This window comes from Prionailurus viverrinus, chromosome C1, assembly GCF_022837055.1.
Source record: "Prionailurus viverrinus isolate Anna chromosome C1, UM_Priviv_1.0, whole genome shotgun sequence".
Taxonomy (NCBI): Eukaryota; Metazoa; Chordata; class Mammalia; order Carnivora; family Felidae; genus Prionailurus; species Prionailurus viverrinus.
Window position 1 is genome coordinate 37,926,359 of NC_062568.1, and position 19,052 is coordinate 37,945,410.

The window sequence follows — 19,052 nt, forward strand, 5'->3', positions numbered from 1 at the left end:
TGTAAGTAAATAGAAACAGTAAGCAAACAAAAGCTGCTATGAATATATACATTTCAGAACAAAGTTGATTTCAAGATGAATAGTGTTACCAGAGATTAAAAGGGGGCACTTCAAAACAGTAGAAGGGTCACTTATTTAAAAAGACATAAGACTGTTAAATGTTTACACACCCAATATCAAAGCTTCCAAATACAGGACAAAAGAAAATAACACAGCCAAAGAGTGCTAAAAATAATTTTACTGTCACTGATAGAGATTTTAAATACCTTTCTCAGGAAAAGATAGAACAATTAAACAAAAGCTTAGTATAGTTATGGATGCTTCGAATAATATGAACCATCAACTTAAGCTCATTAACATTTATAGAAAACTACTCCTCAAAAGAAGTTACACCTTCTAAGATGCATATGGAATATTCAAAAAGATAGATCATGTTCTGAGCCATAAAACAAGTTTCAGTAATTTCAGAGAATTTAAATTAAACAGAATATGTTCTTCATCCATGATAGAATTATTAAAGATGAATAAAAATAAGATAGCCTGGAAAAGCCTCAAATAGTTTGAGGTTAAAAACACACTTACTAAAATAATCCATGGACCAGAGGGGAAAAAACCCAAAGGATATTACAATATATATTTTGAACATAAATACATGAAAACACAATATATCCATATTCATGGGATGCAGCTAAAACAGTCTTTAGAAGGAAATTTATAGATTTCAATGACTATCTTAGGAAATATGAAAGGTAGAAAATCAAGCTTCCATTTTGAGAAACTAGAAATACAATAGGGGCGTCTGAGTGGCTCAGTCAGTTGAATGTTTGGCTCTTGGTTTCTGCCCAGGTCATGATCTCAGGATTCATGGGATTGAGCCCTGCATTGGGCTCTGCACTGACAGTGTAGAGCTTGCTTGGGATTCTCTCTCTCTCTCTCTCTCTCTCTCTCTCTCTCTCTCCCCCCCCCCCTCAAAATAAATAAATATTTTTAAAAAGAAAAGAAAAATAATAAAGTAAACCCTGACTATATGGCAGAAAGGAAATAATAAGCATAAGGGCAGAAATCAATAAATAGAAAATGTAAATAGCCTTGTATAGCGAAGTCAAATGATAGTATCGTCATACACAAACTTTCTTAAAATAGAGACAGTGGGAACACTTTCAATTCATATCATGAGACAGTTTTATTCCTGATACTAAGACCAAACAAGAACAATATAAGGGAAGAAAATCACTGCCAGTATATCCTATGAACACAGATTTTTAAAAATTGAACAAAATATCGTTAAATGAAATCCAGCATTATATAAAAGGATTAAGCTGGACTTATCCCAACAATGGGAGGTTGGCTTAACATGAAGATCAATCAGCATATTTCACTACATCCACAGGTCAAGAGGAAAAAACCCTGTCCATAGGGGAAAAACAAAGAACCTCAGCCTCTACCTCACGACTTCTGACAGCGTTCACATCTGACAAAAATTGAAACCTAAATATATTCAAGATTCCTGCAACTTGAGAATAAAAAGGAGAAACAAGAATAATTTGTACTTGACACCCAGTTGTCCAAGAGATGTAAAAACTAACATGCGCAAAAAGTCTTTTACCAACTTGATTAATAAATACTCAGTTATTGTTTCCAGCTAGTGACTGAAAACAACCATGTTTTGCAACAAGAAAATGGTACATTGTGATATATTCATTTAACTGAATACCAAGCATTAAAGAGAAATAAACTGCTGATACACATCGCTACCTGAATTAACCGCAAAAACTATGATGCTGAGTGACAAAGGTGAGCACAATAATTAAGTACTGTGTGATTCCCTGGATGTGATTTTCTAGAATAGTTAAAACAGATTTCTGCGGTGACAGAAATCAGATCACTGATCTGCCTTATATAGAGACAGAGTGGAGGTAGGATGATGGCTGGGAAGGGGGCACAAAGGAACCTTCTGGGATGATAGAGTTGTTCCTTGTCTTGATGGGCATTCCCCAAAACTGATTGAAAGATACACTTAAGATCTGAGCATTTCAATGAATATAAATGTTAGTGCAATTTTTGACAAAATAAGTGACATTGAATAACTGTTTGAACATTATTATTTCGTGATGTTTTCAGACATGGCATAACACAGGTTAGGCTAGCAAGAGACCCAGGAGACACTACAGTGAATCAGGAAGAGAATATGGCCCAGCAGGCGCATCCAATGTGAAGACCTGTGTTGGGCCAGAACAAGGTGGTGATAAACGAACTTTGGTAACCTCCAGATGAAACCACCAGGGGCAAGGAGAGTTGAGAGAGAAGTGATTTGATTATCTCTTATAATCCCCCAATTCAGAATCTCCAGGGATGAAAACAGGGCTAACTACAGGGCTCCACAATTGATAAAATATGCTTGTAGGAGCACTGCCTCCTTCACCCCTCACATTTCCCTCAGTCAGTTGCTGAAATCTAAGTTTCTACAGAATACAGGGAAATAATGATTTTACCTCACAAAATAAAAGGATTAAAATGCAAATGCATAGTTGAACTAATACTTTAGAATAAATGACTTTTACTCCCATGTAATCAGTGGACGAATGCAAATGATGAAGCACTGACCCGTCTCATTTCTGACAACGTAGAAAGAACGGGAAGAAGAAATAGCCCAATTCGATACACATTTACTGAGCATCTACCGTGTGCTAAATCAGTGGTTTTCAGGCTTTTATGACTGTGACCTTTAGTAAGAAATGAAATTTATATTGCAGCTCTGTGTAGATAGTACATACGGATAACTAAAACAGTGTTGTAAAATAAAACCTATACTTGCTAAACGAGATGCACTCAGTGTTTTCTATTCTGGTATATTCTCTCTCATGTTTACAAAAACTCTGGTAAGAGACCCACTACCTTTTCACTACCCGCTAATAAATTATGGATTGTGGGTTGAAAAACACACTGCTACCCTTGCTACCCAGAATGTGGTCTGTGGACCCAGAGCATCGGCCTGTGGGGGCTTGTAAGAAAAGCATAACCTCGCACCTACTGAATCAGAACCTGCATTTTAATCAAACCTCCGGATGCTCCCTGTGGACTTTAATGCGTCACAAGTCCTGTGCTCAACAACGCAAAGAGAGAATGCTCGGGACAAAGTCTTCTTGCTTAGGGCAGAGATTCTTAAGCAGGGATGGTCCGTTTTTTAGAATATACGTATCCAGGCATCAAGGCTACAACTCCAGTGTCTACAAGGATATCCTAGGCAGTTATGCCAAAAACTAAAAATAAATGAACAAAATCTACCAGAGCTTCTGAGCCCCACCCTAGTTAAGAACCACTGGTCTGCTTGCTTCAATGAAAACCACGTACCAATTTATTACAAAGGTGCAAGCCTATGCTTCAGGTAATATGGAGCGATGTTACTTTAGTTTTCATTGTGGATGACTTCATATACAATCACTTTATTCCCTGAATATTTATTGATGGAGGTATTGCCACTGCTACTTCTGAATTGGCCGCTTCATCCGTGTGGGAGAATTTGCAGACATCTTCATTCTACCAATAACCGTCCGTTTATAGAAATGAAACATGACTTCGAGTAGAAATATTAGTAGTGGTTCTGCTGAGTTAGCACAACTCATCCCCTAGATTACTTCCAGTAGATCCGTAACCTCGGATCTCTACTGCCAAAGAAAACGGAGCTGCCCCTAAGTGGCCGTAACTGCTCATTAAGGACCTTCCCGTTGCGTTCGTATGTTTCCTGAGTGGTGGGAAGTTTTAGTCTGGAAGCTGCTAATCTTGCTAACACTAAAAGGCTCTCTCCCATTAGCAGCTTCTGTGTTGCATTAATAATAAGAAAGTAATAAAGAGGCCGCAGCTGTTCGTTCTCTCCTGAGGAGAGACCACAGCTTCCTTCTTATCCCCATGGTCCACTGTATTAAAGTAATAGAGTGGATAATAACTGCTGTCTATTCTATCAAAGTCTAAAATTCCTTCTTCTTTCTGGGGAGGAATACCTTTTCTCACGTCTTCCAAATTTAAAACTATACCCTCCATACTTTTGTAATTGAACTTGTCTCTTTAATTCATAATTCTTTTGAAATGTGAGTGCAAACCATCAAAAACAGAGGGGGAAGAAAAGTTGCTTTGGAAAAACTAAATATTTCTACCTTTCCTGAAAAAAACTATAAAACAGTGAACTTTTTCAGATATCTTCCTGTCTTTTTTTTTTTTTTTTTGGTAAATCAAATCACTTACGTGCACAGCAGTAAATTAAAGAAAAGCAAGGAATAAAGTCCTCTGCTTTTGTAAATGTTAAAAACTCTCTTGCTATTAGAGAATAAATGAGGAAAATATCATATTAAAACAAAATAAGTAGGATTGGATTTGTTAGTTTCCGTGTGCTTCTTAATACATTCTGTCTTTGTTAAAGACAATGTGATCTTATTAGAGTCCATAAAGATTGGAGAAATTTCCATACTTAATTGCTTAGTTTCTTTTTCTATTGAAAATAGTTAACGTTTTGCAGAAGTGCACTTTTATTTATTTTATTTATTTTTTTTAACGTTTATTTATTTTTGAGACAGAGAGAGACAGAGCATGAACGGGGGAGGGGCAGAGAGAGAGGGAGACACAGAATCGGAAGCAGGCTCCAGGCTCTGAGCCATCAGCCCAGAGCCTGAGGCGGGGCTCGAACTCAGGGACCGCGAGATCGTGACCTGAGCTGAAGTCAGCCGCTTAACCGACTGAGCCACCCAGGCGCCCCAGAAGTGCACTTTTAAAGATCCTCTTGATTTATGGGGCGCCTGGGTGGTTCGGTCAGTTAAGCGCCCAACTCTTGGTTTCAGCTCAGGTCATGATCTCACACCTTCGTGGGTTGGAGTCCCACGTCTGGCTCTGTGCTGCCAGTGCGGGGCCTGCTTGGGATTCTCTCTCTCCTCTCTCTGCCTCTGCCCACTTGCATTGTCTCCATCTCTCTCAAAAATAAAATAAAAACAAAAATGTTTAAAACAGAAAGATCCTCTTGATTTACGTCTGTTTTTTTTTTTTTTAAGTATATGATCTGTCCACAGAATAAAGTAGTTAGGTTATTGCAATTTGTCATCTATAACCAAAACTATTTTTACTTTAAACTGTATATTTTTTTAATTGGATAAATAGTAATCCATCATCTCAGAAGTGTTGCTCAGATTTTCATTCTTTGGAGTCAAAATATTTGAGTCCAACTTACACGACTGTGTCCTGATTTTGAAAAGTTAACTTTGTAATTAAGTTATATATTGCATATTTTATACTTGTAATTTATGGGAGAAAAAAAGACCAATATGAATAATTTTCATCAATGAGAATATGTATTTTTTAAATGAAATATATGTTCATGATCCTCCTGGAGGAAATCACTATGATGGGCTCTGTGCAATATTTATATAAGATTCAAGAAATTACTGTATAAGCCAGCGCAAAGCTTTTTTCTACAAACTTATAATCAACATATTTTCCTTATAAGTACTAAACATTTTGCAAAAAAAAAAAAAAGAGAGAAGACATATCTAATAAGTCAAAACTGCCCTTTTAAATGTTTTTAATTATGTATAAAAGTCTTTGAATGAAAAAGATTTATAATTTAGGAAAGAGAAAATGCAAAGTATTGTTTGTAAAGTAAACACGAGATATTTCCTCTAGGCAAGTAACAATCTAAATCCCTTTTAATTAATAACTCATATGGTCTACTTATTAACCAAGTCTTTTTGACAAATCCAGTAAACCTCTTGTTTGTTGTTTCATTTTGTTTGTAAGAACCTCAAGTGTTTATTACATAGCAATGGCTGCATATTATTGCTAGAGTTTCCCCTAAATTTAGGGAAGAAAAGAGGTGAATAAGACATTCTTTGAAGGCCCAAAAAGCAAACTGGTCTTTTGGAAAAGTAGCCTTGATAAAATAGTCTTCGAGTGTGGGTAGTAAGCATACTTATGGGAATTCTTTTTGTTTCCTTTTTTCTGCTCTCCAGTTCATGAAGGCTCAGGAGAAACCAGTCAAAAGGAGACTTCCACCTGTGATATCTGCCAGTTTGGTGCAGAATGCGATGAAGACGCTGAGGATGTCTGGTAACGCATTCTTTCTATTCTTTAAACAAATCATGACAATAATTTCTTTGTGTTCCCTCGGCCATTTCCTAAAAGACATTTTCAGCACGTTTTCCAATCCAGTTCCTAAGGGGGAAATTAAGGGCTATAATAACAGCAAGGAATTTCTGAGGCTGAATTAAGAGCTGGACTAGCCAGGCAGCTGTTAAGAACGTTCGTTACTTGATACGATACGCTAAGATACCTTTTAGACCCCCAGATACTGTCAATGGTAAAAGATGGATAGGAAAATCATACTTATCAGGACGTTTCTTAGGAACCATGGTCAATAAACAATGGATGGTTGCTAATCTGCTTTCTAAGATGGTGGATCTGAGTAATTGCAGAGAAGTGAAGTGTTCTGCATATGCGCACCCATAGCCAAATTAAGAAGGCAGTAAAGCAAAGAATGATTTCTGGGCTTCTCTCTAGGATCAACTTCTCCCTTCATCCAAACAATACTCGACTCCTTCTGGAAACATGTTGAACAAATAATGAATAATATTCATTATTTTGAATGAGTCCCAAAATGTTAGTCCTCCGGGGCATCACATGTATTAGTCCTGCCTAAATCATCCCCAAAGGGAGCAACCCAAAGTTCAGCATGAGGTCTTTGTGGTGTGATAGTGGAAAGAGACAGGGTTCCCCCCTCACTTATGCACATACCTTTCAGGAAAACAGCCAAGTGCCCTTTGTTGTCTTCATTGTGCAGACTGTGTTTGTCTAGAGGAGTTAATCATTTCGATCAAGGTGGCAAAGAGAGTAAATCTTAAATGTTCTTATCGCAAAAAAAAGAAATGGTGGTTGTGTCACGTGATGGAGGCGTTAGCTAACAGTATGGTGGTAATCATATTGCAATATATAAGCATATCAAACACATGCGCATCTTAAATTTATACAATGTTATATGGCAATTATATCTCAGTAGAGCTGGAGGCAAACAACAATACTTTGGATCAAACTTTTGTGGGTGGAAGGAGCCACTCATCCAAAGAACAAGAAGAAAAAAACTGAAGGCAAGATAATTTTGGCAAGAGTGAAACAGCCTGCACTTAAAATATTTGCAGTTTTTTTGAATGAGGATTAAGTGGTGGATTGCAACAGAGCAAACTGGAGTTCTTAGGGTAAACTAATCAGGTACTTACAGGTAGACACTGTAGCCAGGTGAATTAGCCACCCACTAATAAATGCAGACAGCAGTAGAGTTTTCCACATCTGCCAAATATTTCTCACCAATGGGCAGCTAGCAGCCAGGTGAGAGCTTATGTACCGGTTTGACCGCCTTGAGGGAAATAAATGTGTAATTTCTTAAGAGCATTTTGGGCATCTTAATGGCTAATGAATTTATCGTTCCCAAACCTGGCTGATCATCACAATTACTCTGGAAACTTTTTAGACACACTAATTCTTTTGTTCCACCCCAAAACTAATAAATCAGAATTTCAGAGAAGTAGGGCTTAAATTTTTACTTATCTAAAACTCCCCCAAATAACTATGAAACACTGCTTTAAAATAAATGACTGACTCAAAGAATCATTTTTCTCTCTCAATGCTTTTGGACTCTATATAGTCATAGCCATTATATATATTGAGACACACTGATAGGAAAGACATCCTTTAAACATTACATTTTTAATGTTTCCTGGTGACTGCATCTGTAGTTCAACATCATTTTTAAAGCTGTTAATTATCTTGTTGTCAATTATTTTACTTAAAATAAATTCACACGGGTTCCTAATTTTTTCTTAGAATTTCCATTCCCCTGGTTTCTCGTCTCTTCAGTGGTCATCTTTAAGTAACATAGTTTCCTTTGCAGATGCAAAGATTTAAGAAACGATATGAATAGCAGCTAAAAGCTACTGGTTGCTCACTATGGGTTTGATCCATCTGTATACTTTTTCTTGTCGCTTATCTTTAACCCTAGGGGTAAATTCCACCATCCTTTCACTTTACAAAGAGGAAACTGAGTTTTGAAGCGTTTCAGTGGCCGTCCACAATGAAGAGGTGAGGTGAAAGTAACTAGAGGGTGTTAGCCTAACAATTCAGCCAAAGATGCAATTAAAATAATATTTCTTTCCTGCCACGTCTGCAATAATAAAATAGCCAGATTGCAGGCAGCTTAGATGTAGTGACTCAAGACCTGCAGGATTCAAGCTGGTGACAAGGGAGATGCCTGCAGCAGGCAGTGGGAAAATGTCCAGGCAAGCAGTGTCATTCCTGGTATTCTAGCAAAAGTTCCAATCTATGGTATGAGGGCAGGTGGAATGAGCAGATACACACAGGGCTGGTGGCATCCGAAAAATTCAACAGGAGGTCATAGGTCCCAGCCATGCAACTGGAGCTAAGAAAAAGAAACCCAGTTATACAAAGGGAACAAGAAGGACAAAGCAGAACTTCCGTGATCAAGGAATTGGTTATCAATCAGGAAAAGAGAGACAGATCCGGGCAAGACTGGATAGATACCCACTTGCCGGAACTGGTGTCGAAAGCCAAGCCTTGGTTACAAGGGGCTGAGACGAGCGTCTAGATCTCAGAAATAAATTACAAGGTCAGAATGAAATCAGCAGCAAGGCTGACTGGATGCTGAATCAGTTAGCTTTTGGCTAGGACATCTTGTACGCCCCCAGCCTAGAGACAAGATTAGTTCCAAAATGCGGAATAAAGCTGAACCTCCAGATGGGGCTAAGTGGCTATAGCTGTGAAGATTAGAGGGATGCAGGGGGCAGGGAGCCAAGAAGATCATTATACTTCCCAGGCAAGAATGAAAAGTTGTTAGCATTTAAATAAAATGTACTTAAAATGTCCAATGTAAGCAAGAAGGAATGGTGCTGAAAGTGATAAGCGTATTGATTTTCATTTACATAAATACCTTTGTATGTTAACATTTTGTATTTAGTTATGACCATGAAGGGCAGATTGGGAACAGCTGAAGGACGCAAGAATAAAGCGATAAATGAAGTTAAATAGGCATGGAAGGAAAGAGGCTATAAAGTACAACAGAAGGCAGTTGGGGAGTGATCTGACTCGTACTGGTCAACTGAAGCAGGGGAGTTTTGATGTGCTGTTGATTTTAGATGAAACCACGGCCAGGTCCTCTCGCAAACATAACGTATTGCATATGCTGTGTGGCAACAAGGAGTACAACTCAGTGTTCAATTTTATTTTTGCCTTTGATACTAACTAAACCCACCGTTTTATACATGCAAATTCCCTCAATCCTGCATTATGAAGTAATTAACAAGATGTGAATAATTATTACTGTATTTGTGATATGGGAACAAAGATGAGAAATTAATTCCTGGTCTTTCTTTAACCCTGGCCTAAGAAATTAATATTTTATATTTCATCACAGAAACTAAGTCTAGTTATCCAAAAATGCTTAGGTACTTGCCAAATGAGGACATATCTTTGTTAGAATTAAAAAGCCGGTTGGTCAGTTACAATCAATCACAATCACTTGATCTTTTCACAGATGAGTTTTGGAGTTAAACAAGTCACGCTGGGGGCGCCTGGGTGGCTCAGTCTGTTAAGTGTCCAACTTCAGCCCAGCTCGTGATCCCCCACTTTGTGGGTTCAAGCCCCGCATCGGGCTCTGTGCTAACAGCTCAGAGCCTGGAGCCTGCTTCAGATTCTGTGTCTCTTTCTCTCTCTCTCTCTCTGCCCCTCCCCTGCTTACACTCTGTCTCTCTGTCTTCCAAAAATAAATAAACGTTAAAAAATTAAAAAAAACTAAAACAAGTCACGCTGGACATGGAGAAGATAAATAAACGAACGAATGAATGAATGGTAGAGGGGTAAGGAAAATAGAGGAAGAGAACTAATAATAATTAGAGAATGGCACTGATAAACCATGATACTAAAGACATTACATTTTAATGCCTTTGAGAAAAACAGATGGTTTATAAGCTCATATAAACCCCTCACGTACATTCTATGATTTCATTTCAAGGTTTTTCTCTTGCCTTTTCCTTCTTCTTATGGACAACATCAAGACTCTAGAGACCCGAAGATTTTCTCAATAGCAGAGAACCACCATTGCTACAGAAGATTCTTCAGTTACAGTAATTTTCCTATAGTGTAGGAAACAATTAAGCTTCCAAAAGAGAGAATTAAAAGTCCACATGGGAAGTGGTCCACACCACAGATCTACCCACTCTCATATCGGGGCATCCCTTTATTTAGGATGGACTTCAAACAAATGGAACACCTGTGCAAAGGGATGTGTAAATTTGCTTATAGGGAAGGGGTTAAGAGGGGAAGGAAAGAAGGGCTTAAAAGATTGTTTCTCTTAATATCCAGACTGAAAAAAGTCAAAACTAATATGTTTATACATCAAAGAGACTCTCAAATGCCTCCTGCCAAATATAATTTATAAAGAAAAAGAATAGCTTATAAATAAGTCAAACATAAGAAAATTGACTCATTGCAGAGTAATAAAGCCAATCTGATAGCACTGGGAATACCAACTTATAATTTCAACAAATACTTCTGATACTTGGTTCGTTTTAGAAACAGGTTTATATTCCCTTAATTATCTTACCTGATAAATTATTTCTGTAAGTCCAAAGTAGGTCAATGGTAACTCTCTTTGCACTGGGAACTATTCCTAAGAAGTAATTAGCCTAGAACTTTCTGTTGGTCCTGTCAGTCAGAAGTAGTTCAGAGCCCCGGGGTTGATACTTGATTTAATATAAGAAAAAAGCAAGTTGATAGCTGAGTCTGATCATAGGAATGACTGGGTAAGAAATTGGCTGCCTGCCTAACATTTTCAGGGTGTCAGCATAGATCAAGGAAGGGAGCACAGGTGTAAAAGCAGATGTGGCTCGTGACAAATGATATAAAGGGGCAACTTAAATTATGTGTATTTGCTTCGTGTGTATGCTTTCTAGCTCCTATTTCCATTTTAACTTTGCTTTTGTATCCCACTCTACATGCTACTCAGGCTCCACTGGCAAAATCTTATTGACTAAAATGCTATTAATTCCTCAGTAGTCATTCATTTTGTCTTTGAAAGCATTGATAATGTGTTCCAGTTTTACTGTATAACATCCTTGAGTTTGGCTGCAATGGGAAGAAAGGGAAAAAGCAAAGTAGTTGCAGTAAAATGAGCTCAGAGAAACTGAATGAGCACCTCTGTTTTTCTTATGTCATTGGCGTTCCATAACTGAGACAGGGTGTGGGCTTTGACGTTGCTTTTGTGAGTGTCTCTCACAAAGACAGTTTAGTTTGAAGCCCTTAACATCTTGCTTCTTTGATCTGAGAAGGCTCCTTGTCACTAGGATGACTGTGTGTTGTTGGCATCATTCCCACCTTTAATGCATTTTGGACTGTGGAGAATCATGAATATTTGAAGCAGGACAATGGCCGTGGATGATCGTTGGCACTAGATTTCACCATACATAGTAGCAAATTAGGTATTAGGTCCTGCTGACGTTAGTGCTTTTGGATTACGAGTTTGAAAGGGAAAATTAAGACACCTCTGAGGAGAATACAGAAAATGATTTCTTTTAAAACTACTACCGGTCAACAAATGAACAAAAAGATTGTGTTACATTTGGAAAGTTTCCAGTTGTTTTCTACGAAGTAAAAAGATCAGTTAGGATTGCATACAGGATATTTCAAGAAGAGGATGCTGATTAGTCACAAAATCTTAGTGATTCAAGAGTTCATTCAGGCTCCTCTCAGGGTGTTTCCCTTTTATTGATTTCCTTTGCTCTCTTGCCTCAGAACTGTAAATGTGCTTACCATAATTAGGACTGACTTCTAATGAATTTACTCATGGAGAGAATAAAAACACACATAAAAAAAATAAAAATAGGTCTGCTCTTGAAAAATCCAAGGTTTTTGTTGGATATAAATATGACTTTATGAGAAAACCTTTCCAATCTCAAGATTCGTGGACTTGGGATATTGCCTCCCTCAAATGGTCTCTTCTCCTCCACCATGAAGGCAGTGCGGTCACCTCTGAAAACTGCCATCGTATTTTCTGTTTGTGTAGATGGGTGGAGACTGAAGAGTAAAGACAAATCTCTTTCCTTCAATGCCTCCATTTGCCCAGAAAATTTTTCCAGAGACTGAAATATGCAGCTCTTGATTTGGGGTAACACACCTATTTCCATTCCCACAATTTCAAGGGGAAATGCAGACATTTTTAGCAAATCCATAGACAAATGTAAAAGTTCGTTTGATTTTATTTCTTTCTTATTATGCATTCCTCCAGTTATCTTAATCAAGAAAAAAATAACTTGTGTTTTTTTAATTCCACACAAAGAAATAAAATTTAGAATGCAATTGGAGTTAAAAGGGACTGTTATTTGTTACATGGTCTATACAATGATCTGTGCCAACAAACACCTGATCTGTGACCCAAACTTCCTTCTGTAGTAGCTGCCAGTAATAAATCTGCAAACTGAGTCTAACATTTTGTCACTTTGAGAGATAAATGAATAACAATGCCACTTCAAATGAACAACAGGCAATCTCAGAAAACAAACAACAAATGAACACCTAACCCACCCAACAAAAATGGAACATTATACTTTGTGAAAAGTGAAACTTAAAAAATAAAATTGAGGGGCGCCTGGGTGGCTCAGTCGGTTGGGCGTCCGACTTCGGCTCAGGTCATGATCTCGCGGTTCGAGCCCCGCGTCGGGCTCTGTGCTGACAGCTCAGAGCCTGGAGCTTGTTTCAGATTCTGTGTCTCCCTCTCTGTCTGACCTTCCCCCATTCATGCTCTGTCTCTCTCTCTCTCAAAAATGAATAAACGTTAAAAAAAATTTTTTTTTAAATAAATAAAATTGAAATTTGCAAATAAGCCATGGTCTTTAAAACAATGGCTTACCTCAGGTCTTCTGTGATACTGGGCTCCTTCAAAAGGAATTAGATTTTCACCTAAGTTCTTTTGAAATTTTTCACCTAAGTTCTTTTGAATTTTTCTCAGTAACTATGCCACAACTATGCTATCACATAATGATTGATGAAACTTAATTATGGTGTAACAGATACAAACATAAATCTGGTGTGGACTACCAGAAAAAATAGGAATAAAGTATTCTAAACTTTCACATATGTTTTATATGCTTTTAATCATTTTTATTTAGTTTGTGCAATATAAATCATGTAACTTACGTTTTATATAAAAATAATGAAATACTGCACGAAAGCAGAACAAAGGAACAAAATTCCTAAGTACGTGTATTTCTACCACTAATTTAACTGTTTTTGTTACTTGTGTCTCTTTTTACTTGCTGTTTGAATCTTGTTTTTGGACTCTACCCTGCTAATGGGGTTTGCCTTACTTTTGGTGTTCGTTCATCAAGCTCTCATACTCAATTTCCTCTAGACTTGTCTGAGTCTCAGTTTCTAGTATACACTGAGTCAAAGATTGCTCCCCGCTAGAATTAGAGAACACCTATTCCATCTTCTCACGTCCCACTGTAACGCCCCAGTCTCAGACATGAAAGTATGACTCGCATAGTTATCAAAATATGACAGAACTTCCAAAAGTTTGTTTCCCATATGGCAGCCGCCATCATAACGTTTACGCTTATGGAGCTATTTAATCCTCATAATCTCATGAAGTTAGATGCATTAACATTTTTCCATTATTAATTATTAATATTTCCAAAATTATTAATCCAGTATTAATATTTCCAAAATATTATGGAGCTATTTAATCCTTCTCATAATCTCATGAAGTTAGATGCATTAATATTTTCCATTTTCAAGAAAGGAAACTGAGGCACAGAGTGGCAACACAAACTGCCCAAAGCCAGACAGTAAGCGGAAGAGCTAGGATTTGAACCCCAACAGACTGACTCAAGAGGCCACCACTCACTGTCTTCTCATATATTTAATGGGATAAATTGAGTGGGTGCATGTGTAGTATACATTATGTATATACACACACATATACTGAATTTCATATCTTTTGTCTTGAAATAGAATATGAAAACAAAGACTTAAGTGAGGAAATCCACCATGAGCAGGTACACATTGTCTATGATGACCTTGAAGTATTTTCTTTCTCACTATGTACATACATTTCCTTAGAGACTGGATGGCTTTCCTTCGTTTTGTTTTGTTTGTTCTTCATGGAAGCATTGAATTATCTGTGGAGGATGTCATGACTATATATGCCCAATTAGAGGAGGTTATTAGGTATAACGTTGCAAAGAACAGACGTATCTTCACCAAAACCTGATTATTTTGAGCTGTTTCAACTTCAGTTTGCTGCTTTTGAAGTGACAGTAGCAACCTTCTTAATGGACCGGGGGGGGGGGGGGGGACATAATTTATATATTAACTAGGTAGGTTTTAGATCTTTTTATCCAGAAAGGAGGCATGTGAGAGATGAGCCATTCAACATTCCTCCTTCCTTTAATGCTGGTGTGCCACTATCAGCCACGTGTCACAGGGTGTGCAAGAAGCAGAGAACACTGAGGAACCCAGACGAACAAGGGCGCTGTTCAGTAAGCCATTTGCTAAGTAACGTTGTCCTTACTGTCTCTAGGAGTAGCTGATGGGCTGTGTGCCCCTTTCCAAGTAGCAAAAGAGAATTGATTACAAATGCGTATTCTGACCATAAGAATAGAAGTTATGGCATGTCAGAGAAAAAGGGGAAAATCGCTACATTCAATGGCAGCTAAATATGGCCCCTATGCCAGTGGGTTTTAATCCCTGTGGTAGTGGCAGTGTGCTGCTGTGTCTTGCCGTTTGGCTCTTCAACATATCATGTCAAGCCTTTTATTTCCCAATCTCGTAGATCTTCTTGAAGGTTACATTAAAATAGGTTTTTTTCTGATTATAAAAGTGGCACATGTTTATCGCAAAGAATTTGAAAAAACTAGAAGCATAAAAACTCTATTAAAATGGCATCTCCATCATCCCTCCATTCCTGCAAAATTTGGAGGAATATACTCCCCCACATCAGTGTTTATGTATGTGTGCATACACGTGCCTGTATATATTTTTAATGAAAATGAAGTCATTGTTTACACATCCATAGACCCCCTCCCCAAAATTTTTACTTAAGGTTAAGGATGAGCTTGGAGATTGTTAGGAATGTTAACTAAACTTATGAAGACCATATTCAGATTTGAACATAATTTCTGTGTTCTATTATATCATTTTCCTTTCAAAATTTGTGAACTTCTCAAGACGAATGGATTGAGAGCACTGTCCCAACTTTTGAGATCTAAAAAACTTACCAAAACCTAATTCCCTTCTGAGTCCACCCTAGACATTTTTCTTGGTTAACTCCAAGAGACTGGATGGTTCGTGAACTGTAAACATTTCGTTGTCTGTTTCCAGAGCATTCATAATAAATAGCTTTCTGAGGTATAAGCATTATTTACAGAGAAACTGTCCTCCCAAAGGTGTTTTAAATTGGGTAGAAACTATTGCTAGTCTTCAGTGGTTTACTTCCAAACAGTAATATATCGTGTGTGTTAGTTCATCTAAACAACAAATCAGCAAGCCATCCTCCACAGCCAACGTCAGTCCGTTCCAGACACATCCCCCTACAAGCAGGATGTGTATTTTCTACTAAGTGATTGAACAAATTGTAAAATTACATGCAACACCCCATCGGACAATCAATATTCCTGAAGCTCTAAATGCTTATTGTAGTAAAGACAAAAATAAATGAAGGAAAGGGAGGTCTGATTTTTCTAATCCCCCACCCAGTGCCAAGTAGAATCATTCAGGAGTGGATCCATTCTTCCCCTCACCACTAAGCTATGAATGAAACATAAGAAATCAGGATGATGCACTTGGGACGGATGATCTTCTAAAGATTGTTTACCACAGCTCTTTTTTATTCATTACAGTCTTTTTAAAGTCTTTGACATAGTAGTTTTCTTTATTCTCTGAGCTCATTCTAAAATGAGCTTTCTACAATCAAAATTGTACTATCCAGGGTAATAAAAGTAATGCTAGACTACAAGTAGCCATAGTGACTATAATGAGCAGATATTAAAAGATATACACAACAAGTGGCACAAATGCAAAAATAATAAGTGGAATAAAATACTGTCTTCACATTAGCAAACATTAGTGATGTATTTCTGTAATAAACATAGATATCGACATGAACGCAGCACTTTAAAACATTCAAATATAACATCAAATTATTAATTATGACAAAGAAATGAAAGAATATATTTGATTGAAGTATGCAGTTTAATTTTAATTGAATTTATTTTTGCTGAAAGAAAAAAAAAAAACCAACCAGACATGAGGAAGCACTTACTTTGTGCCCTGCACTCCTCTACGGGCTTTGTATTTATTAATTCATGTAATCCTCATTGACTAAAGGGTGTTATTACTATTGCAGTTTTAAATATGATGAAACTGAAGCACAAAGGTGTTAAATAACATGTCTAAATTTACTTAGCTATTAAAGTTCAAAGTCAAGATTCAAAGTCAGAGTCCACCCTGTGACCTATTTTGTAAACATTGTGCTCCAGAAAATTGGGGACACAATGGAGAACTTGCAAGACTCAGAGGAGTTTTACAGGTGTAGAGAAGGGGGTGACATTTCCCTGGGAAAACAGAGAGAGGAATGTATATTTAATTAGCATGGAAGTCAAGTGTACCCTCCATAGAAGTCAAGTGAGCCATCTCATCTAATCCTTTACAAAGTTGCAGTAAGTTAGGTCTTATTTTCCTCCACTTAGAGAAAGAAGGAAACCAAGTGTTGAGAGATCAATAACATGCCAAATATATGTTGCTATATAGGAGCAGTTCTTGAGTTCAACCTCAGATTTTTCTAAGTCCAAGGTGCATGCCCTCCCATTTTAGTGCATAATGCTAAAGAACAGATGTCAGGGTAGAATTAAGGTAGTTATAGAAACTGTCTTTTCAGAAGGAAGAATAGCTTATGAGATTGTGTGTAGTACTGAAGGGCTGGAAAAGTACCCATAGCCAAATGATGGAAGACTCAGTTGTCAAATATATTACTTCCCACAACACCATTACTGGTGGGAGAGCCTGCATCGTGTAAATGGAGGTCTCAGTCCTTGGAATGCCCACAAGAAGATTTATGTGGGGATCCATGCTCAAATAAAGACAGCCAGAAGGAAAGTAGCAAGCACAAAGCAGTTTATTAAAGCAGAAGTACACTCTCAAGGTGTGAGAGCCAGCGCATTCCATGAAGCGGAATCAGCCCTTAAGTAGTTTTGACATTGGGTATTTGTTGAGTGTCTCTGAGCTGGGAGGAGCAGTGACTACAGTGGGGTGGTCTCTAATGGAGGCTGCTTCCAGTCATTTGGGTAACTCCTCCCACAGGTTGCGAGGGGGAGTTTTTGACCATACAAGGTTTGTACTGGAGTGGTCCTGGCAGCCTTTCTCTTTGGGGGGATGGGGGGAGGGGGCTGTTCCCACAATGCAAATGCATGATAATGAGGCTGAGGTTACCTCCAGACGGAGGTGAAAGAGGAAAGCACGTGCTTTGCACCTATGGCTCTCTATCTGTCAGCCCCAAGGTCTTGGAAGCCACAAGGTCAGGATGTTGTGTCCCTGGGCTTTAATATGTAGCTTATTTATCACCGTCCTTGGCTCCATCTCATGCCTCCACCATTCCCCTTCAAGGACTAAGGGCTCTGCCTAGGGGCGTTCCTTCCACTGCTCATGTCTAGCTTCTACCTAACAACACTAAATGTAATAACAGATAAGTGTCAAATTCTCAGAGATATCACACACACACACACACACACACACACACACACACACACACACACTTATTTCTTGCTCTTATCACATTTCAAGGCAAGTGTTCCTAATCAGTCTTCACAACGTCTTTTAGGAACTATATCTCTTTCCATACCATGGGCCTGTGCTTCCCCAAATCATTGAGATTCTATTCACTCATTTAATAAAAAGCAAAAAAAGAAGAAAAGATCATACATGGGAATTTTTATTGTCAGCCAGTCTCGGAAGTGGCATTTCTCACTTCCACGTATATCCCTCCCGCCAGAACATGTGCTACATAGTAAAAGTAGCATTAAGGAGAAAGAGCCCAGGAGTGAAAGTTTGATAATGGCCCTGAAAGAGAGATACTAGAATCGGGAAAGCTGTACAGGAGCAGTAGATGTTTACTTAGTATGTCTGATGGGTCATCTTCTCTATGAGCCCCGGCGATACAGTATTTGACATAGAACAAGTTCGAGCCTGTAACGAGCTTACATTTTGGGGAAGTTCTCATCTGAGGAGGTGACATAGATGCTAGAGGAGGAGGGGGTTAAGTGATAAAGAAATAAAATAGTAAGCAAGCAAGATACTTTCAGATAATACAAGTTCTGAAAACAGGGTCCTGGGGGAAGGAGACACCACTCAAGACTGGCTATGTAGGGAATGTCTCTCTGAAGATTGTCGTGGATCCAAATAGGAGGCAAGGCAAGAGCCAGCCTCATAAAAATCTGTAGACCTAGAAATCTGAGCAGAGAGAACCTGTAGTCTAAAGGCACAAGAGTGCAGGGGAGCTTGGTGTGCTGAAGGAACTGATTGAAGCTTAGTGTGGCTAAGGTCTTAGATGAAGTTGAAAAGGGGCCTAATCATGAAGTTTCTAGAAGGCCTCAGTGACAAGTGTTGATTGCATTCTGGGTATACTGAGAAGCCTTCAGATGTGTTCATCTGGAAGTGATTTGATTTAGTCATCTGCAATGTCCGTCCTCCTGAGCTTTACTAGACCATTCCAGAACATAGCCATTGCCCCCTTCTCCCTTATCCCATGGCACTTTCTCCCATTTCAATTTTGTCAGTACCTAGTGACCTGGAAGTGTATGTATGTGATTTCCCCAACTGAAATGTAACCTCCTGGAAAGCAGAGACTGGTATATAATTTGTGCCTTCGCCAGTACCAAGCACAGCTCCAAGAAAGCACTTAGGGCCTGAGTAAGTACATGAATGCATGAATGATAAATAAATAAATGAAGGAAAGAACAATA

The 19,052-nt window shown here is 38.2% G+C and overlaps 1 protein-coding gene across 3 annotated transcripts in view; it reads left to right on the forward strand.

Annotated features, from left to right (window-relative positions):
* Positions 1 to 19,052, forward strand: part of TMEFF2 (transmembrane protein with EGF like and two follistatin like domains 2) — a 228,042-nt gene that overhangs the window by 123,709 nt on the left and 85,281 nt on the right. For all 3 annotated transcript variants that reach the window (XM_047872931.1, XM_047872932.1, XM_047872933.1), the window contains exon 5: positions 5,991 to 6,087. In XM_047872931.1, coding sequence (XP_047728887.1) covers positions 5,991 to 6,087 — 97 coding nt within the window. The remainder of the gene's footprint in view (positions 1 to 5,990; positions 6,088 to 19,052) is intronic.